This window comes from Humulus lupulus, chromosome X (assembly GCF_963169125.1).
Source record: "Humulus lupulus chromosome X, drHumLupu1.1, whole genome shotgun sequence".
Lineage (NCBI taxonomy): Eukaryota > Viridiplantae > Streptophyta > Magnoliopsida > Rosales > Cannabaceae > Humulus > Humulus lupulus.
The window spans coordinates 43,469,343-43,475,764 of record NC_084802.1 but is presented as its reverse complement, the minus strand read 5'-3'; the positions used below and the strand labels follow the sequence as shown (position 1 = coordinate 43,475,764).

The 6,422-nt window shown below is 41.3% G+C and overlaps 1 protein-coding gene across 1 annotated transcript; it reads left to right on the top strand.

Annotated features, from left to right (window-relative positions):
• The first annotated feature begins 2,275 nt into the window (after positions 1–2,275).
• LOC133803303 (G-type lectin S-receptor-like serine/threonine-protein kinase At5g35370) lies at positions 2,276–6,221 on the top strand. The gene is made up of 2 exons (XM_062241297.1): positions 2,276–2,532; positions 3,514–6,221. Exons 1-2 carry the CDS (start codon positions 2,426–2,428, stop codon positions 5,993–5,995), a joined length of 2,589 nt encoding a protein of 862 aa, XP_062097281.1. The 5' UTR covers positions 2,276–2,425; the 3' UTR covers positions 5,996–6,221.
• The last annotated feature ends 201 nt before the right edge of the window (positions 6,222–6,422 follow it).

The window sequence follows — 6,422 nt, the reverse complement described above, 5'->3', positions numbered from 1 at the left end:
TCAAAACAATGGGATCCCATATCCTAAGTGAAATATTTATGTATTTAAACCTTTTCTTTACATAACAAAGTTATGGTGTTTTCATATGTACGTTTTCTTAAGATTAGTGTAGTAGTTATTAATGGTCCAAGGTCTAGAATAGTTGGGTCGTTACATTGCTGGAGGTGGGCATCAGTGAAAAGGAAGGTGAGGTCCAACTCCTCGTCGTGGAAAGTGTTCATTGCCTTAAACCTTTCGTGGAAAGAATCCACGAAAGGTGAATGACGGAAGGGAGCTGAAATGAGATGTTTCAAGACTAAGGATTAGTTACGGGCAGAACACTATTATACGAAGCAACTCGAAGACAAAAACACTTACCAACCTTAATGAAGTCCAGGAGTATAGTGAGATTGGTCCTCGTCGGGAAGCCACTCACCCAGAAGAAGTGATCCTTGTAGTTTCGAGTGTGGTTCTCATTACCGCTCGAAGCCTTGTAACTTCTCCCTGGGATCGTGTACTTCATTAGGGTGTAGTACCCGTCCTGGTCCCTTTTCTTTAGAGACTGCCGAAAGCTGTAGACATATAGTTTCTCAGCTGGGAAAGGTGCAGGCCAGTTCTGTCTCCTATATAGAACATAAAGCCCGATCAGCTAGAGTAGATGCCAGTTGGAAAAGGGTTATGCCGATGAACTTGAGGAAGTCGACATAGTACTGGTGCAATGGCAGGGTTACACCAGCCTAGAGATGAGAGGCACTCCAGGGCCCGAGCCCATGGATGCTCTCATGCACCCTCTTGTTCTCTCGAGACAAAAGCACCAACATCTTACGGGTGTCCACTCCGTAGTGGGTGGGAATCTTCTCTAAATCACCTCGGTGTCGGAGCTTGCTGGGGAAGCCAAGGGAAGCCCAAACGTCTTCCCCCTCCCCCCCCCCCCCCCCCCCCCTTTTCGAATTACTCCTCAGTCTAAGTCTCCACTATCCAAGAGCAAGTGAAGACTTGGGGGGCAAATGTTGTCCGTGTTTTAACCACTCGACGCGTGGTAATTAGGAGTAATTAGTGACAAGTCATGAAGTTCTCGAAGTGTTAACTCTTCCAGGTAACCCAGTCCGACCAAGTCGTGGATGTCTCCAAGTGAGGCCACACCCCGAGATCTGACCTTGATGCGTGGATGTGTTCAGGTGAGGGCATGTCCCAGGCACGTCCCTAGCCAATCTCCAAGTCATGGATGTCTCCAAGTGAGGCCACGCCCCAAGCTTGTCCTTAAGGCGAGGATGTCTCCAGGTGAGGCCACGACCTAAGAGGCTCCCTTCACTCGCCCATCTCTCAGGTCTAGGATTCTGATCCTCAGACCTGGAGTAGATGCCAGGTGTTAGTCACTGCAGGTATGGGCCACCAGAAGATCATCTGACAACTTTTGGTGAGCCTCGATTAGTGGTGTCGAGTTCGTACCATCGACAATCAACATTTCCCACAATCTCGCCTGACATGGGCAAATGCGCGCCTCACCCTGAGAGTCAGAGGTATGTTTCTCATAAAGTTGGTACGCGCCTTTCTGCAATGAGCCCTGTGCAATCTGCTTGGGGCGTAATCTCTAAATAGTGCAAACTATTTTTGTATTAATTCAACATTAATCTAGGATAGGGGAATTTGTTTTAATGATAGATGATTAACATTAATGATCCCAACTTCTATAGATAGGGCTGTGTATTTTCTTGTAAATGGTTTGGATTTTTAGAGAGAGACTCTGTAACTTACTGCAATATATATACTGCGTGAGAACCACCTCAAACAAATTTCAAGTTCACTAAATATGTGACACTCGTAGACTATGACTCTTTTTTAGCATGAAATAATTAAAACCCTTATTTTTTTATATTATTTTATTTATAGTCTCGAATTAGGTTGATACCGAAATTTGCAAGAAACATTTTTATTTGTATGTCTTTGTCTTCTTACAATTATAGTAATTCGTCCGTACGGCATATTAAACCAAAATTCAAAATCAATACTTGCACTGTCTATTTTCAGTACAGCATGACTCAACGTCTTCTTCTCTCATCCAAGTCTTTTCTTCCGCTCAAACCAGATCATCGCAGTCATCATCATCAACCGCCAAATCATTTCAATCCCAACCCATTATACTTCTCAACTTCCTCACTCCCTCTCTTCTCCACCTACCAAGAGTTGACTTCTTCCATCTCGGTCAATGCTCTACCCCCAAGGCAGTCTGGTAGCTCCTCTCGCTTCGCATCAAATTCAAATGACCAACTCTTCCAAATCCTCATCCTCGTTGTCTTTTCCTCAATTCTTCTATTTCTTAGGCTCATCTCTGCAGTTCTTTTGCCCGATTTTCCCCGTCGGTGGCGTAATTTACTGACTTTTTCTGAAGAAGCCGAGTCCAGAACGTGTGCTTACCCTTCACACGTGTGGAAAGCCATTGTTGCTTATGAGGACAGGCGATTCTTTACGCATTTTGGTGTTGACCCAGTTGGGATTGCTAGAGCTACGGTGTCGTTTTCGGCCCTTGGCGGTGGGAGCACCATTACCCAGCAGGTACGATTTTGTAGACTTTTTAACCTTTGTTTATAAATTTAATCATGCACATCATGTGTTTGATGCTTTGACTCAATCAAAGAGGTTGTGTGTTTTGTTTTTCTGATTTTTGATTTAGATTTTTATATAATATATATATATATATATTTATATGATATTAATTTGTAACAAGTACTCGTAATGGGTATTTTTAAAAGGCTAGGGGAAATAATTGAGAATAGAATATGTGAAAAATGAGGAAGAAAGAGAAGGATAGAGGATAGTGCATGAAGTTGGACAAGAATGGTTTTATAATAAACTAACACCTCATAGGATCAAGCTGGCACCGAATTCTGAATATTTAATGAACCATACCTCCTACTCTATTATGAATGCGAATAAAATATTAAAAGTTTGAAACTTGGAATCATGAAATGTGGCAATGTTGTTTTGAAAAAATCAAGAGGGTTGATTTTTTTTTTTTTCTTGAGACAAAACATCGGGACTTGTATTATTAATCGGAAGATAATACAAGAGGGCATAGAGTGTGGGGGCTATAGAGACAAGGATTGTTACCCGCGGGGCGTTTATTTCTGGCTTAGATAAAGGCTTTCTTAGGTCTGACCGGCACTGAAAATTTTATATTTTACATCCCCTGATGATGTGATCATCTAATAAACGATTACCTTTACGTTGTCAACTGATTTACATCAAGTTGGTTGAGGAGAGAGAGAAGTCAACGCCAACGCAACTCAGTACAGAAGACAAAGAATCAAATGGAAAAAAACAGAGTGGACATATTCAATTCCTTACCAATCCACCCTTTCATCAAAGCCATCAAACTTGTTACTTTTTCCTCCTCTGAATCTCACTGGACATCTGCATGGGATCCTTCTTGTTGTTTCCTGCAGTCTTCTTTTTCTTTGGTCTGGTTTCTGGTTTAACTTCTGTAGAATTCATATATCCAAATTTTACTGCATCAAACCTTTTGTTTGTGGATAGTGCTGGTGCCTTCTTGTCATCTCGAAATGGAACTTTTAAAGCTGCTGTTTCAAATCCCCCTCAGCTGACCAACTTCTACCTTTGTGTCATTCATGTGGCATCAAACACAATCATCTGGTCTGCTAATCGTGATGCCCCCATCTCCAATTCTGGTAAGATGACTCTAAATGTTAAAGGGATTAGCATGGCTGATGTAGGAGGCAATCCCAAATGGTCAACTCCACCGTTGGAGTCGTCAGTATACTCATTACAACTGACTGAAATGGGTAATCTTATACTGCTTGATCAATTCAATGATACTTTATGGGAAAGTTTTCAGCATCCAACAGACACAGTTGTGATTGGACAACGCTTGCCTGCCGAAATGTTTCTGTATAGTTCTGTATCAAGTAATGATTTATCAACTGGTGATTATAGGCTCGAAATTAGTGCCTCTGATGCAATATTGCAATGGCATGGACAAACATATTGGAAATTATCCATGGATACACGGGCTTATACAAATTCCAATTTTATAGTGGAATATATGGCAATGAACAGCTCTGGTCTTTTTCTTTTTGCCCGTAATGGATCGGCAGTTGTGATTCAGATGATTTTGTCTCCATCTAAGTTTCGAATTGCCAAGCTTGATTCTTCTGGTCAATTTACTGTCAGTAGCATTTCAGGTTCTGAATGGAAGCAGGAATTTTCGGGGCCCACTGATGCTTGTCGAATTCCTTTCATTTGTGGCAGACTTGGGTTGTGTACTGCAAGTGCTGCATCTTCTAACCAAGTATGTTCATGTCCTACAAGCTTCCATGGAAGCTCACAGTACACCAGTGGTTGTGTACCAAGTGTTAGTTCCTATTCTTTGCCACTTGGTTGTAGCACAACCAATCAAAGTATTGACCTGAATTCATCTGTTTCATATCTGAGACTTGGCTACAGTATGGAGTATTTTTCCAATGTCTTCTCTCAACCTATTTTTGGTGTTAATTTATCAATTTGCGAAGATCTCTGCACAAAGAACTGTTCTTGCCTGGGAGTTTTTTATGAAAACTCATCTAGTTCTTGCTACATGCTTGAAAATGACTTGGGGTCCATCATTTTCAGCAATACAGGTCAAAATGACATGTTGGGTTATGTTAAAGTTCTTGTCAAACCTACATCACCAAACAACAAAGGTGACGACAGTGACCAAAGAAGGAACTTTCCTATAGCTGCTCTTGTGCTTTTACCATTCGCTGGCTTATTTCTTTTGGTAGCTTTAGGTTTCCTCTTGTGCAGGAGATGGAGATTCTCCAAGAGAAGAGAGATACAGTTAGGCCATCAAAGGTCATTTTCTTCAGGAGATCTGGATGCTTTCTACATCCCAGGCTTACCTAAAAGGTTTGACTATGAAGAGCTTGAGTTAGCTACTGATAGCTTTAAAACCCAGATTGGCTCAGGTGGATTTGGTTCTGTATACAAGGGTACACTACTTGACAAAACTGTTGTAGCTGTAAAGAAGATAACTAATTTAGGTATTCAAGGGAAAAAAGAATTTTGCACTGAGATTGCGGTTATTGGTAATATTCATCATGCGAACTTGGTCAAATTGAAAGGGTTTTGTGCTCAAGGAAGACTGCGTCTATTGGTTTATGAGTATATGAACCGTGGCTCATTGGACCGAACCCTTTTTGGCAGTGGACCAGTCATAGAATGGCAAGAGAGGGTTGATATAGCCCTTGGGACAGCACGTGGGCTTGCATACTTGCACAGTGGGTGTGAACAAAAAATCATCCATTGTGACATCAAGCCAGAGAACATTCTCTTGCACGATCAATTTCGAGTGAAAATATCTGATTTTGGGCTCTCTAAGCTTCTAAGCCCTGACCAGTCTAGTCTTTTCACAACAATGAGAGGTACACGTGGCTATCTTGCACCAGAATGGCTTACTAATGCTGCAATCTCAGAGAAAACTGATGTCTATAGTTTTGGAATGGTTGTGCTAGAACTTATTAGTGGAAGAAAGAATTGCTCTTTACGTTCACAAAGCCATAGTGTGAATGACAGCAATAGTGGTGGTGCAGTCTCATCCTCTTCCTCTGGTTCTGGACTCATTTATTTCCCACTATTTGCACTAGAGATGTATGAGCAAGGAAGGTACTTGGACCTTGTTGACCCAAGGCTCGAGGGACGTGTTACAAGTGAAGAGGTGGAAAAGTTGGTACGTGTAGCTTTGTGTTGCGTTCATGAGGAACCAGTTCTGCGGCCTAACATGGTTGCTGTTGTTGGCATGTTGGAAGGTGGGATGCCTCTTGGTCAGCCAAGATTAGAATGTCTAAATTTCTTGCGCTTTTATGGGCGTCGGTTCACTGAGGCTTCTGTGATGGAGGAGGTGACTGAGCAAAATGATACCGATTTACATCCTCCAGCAAATGTTTCTTCTACAAGCTCAATGTCTGACGCACGTTATTATTTTTCTTATGTTTCATCGCAGCAGATATCAGGACCTAGATAAAATTTTGTGGTTGAGGAGTTTTTTTTATCGTAAATGGCTGTTAAATGTATGTTATTTGAATTGTATCAGAATCTCTGTATAATTTACATTTAGATCCACTTGTGCTTCTTACTTATCACCATAAATTTCATGGTGGATTAGCTGAATGACTTTAATGTATTTGGCTCATGTAAAGGTTTTTTTTAGAAGACTGTCCCATGCAAATTGAAGAGAGCTTTTTGTTTTTCGTCTTGTTGTTTTGAATGCCTAGCACAGAATGAAAGTATGTGGGAGTTTGTTGTTCTGGTGCTCATTTTCTACTAATCTTTTTCCCCCAGTCTCTGTCAAAGATGGTTGGCTAACTGCTAGAGTTTATGCTGTTGTATTTGTTATCCGCTGTACAAATTATGTATAATAGTGCTACGCATCACCTATATGTTGCTTGAAA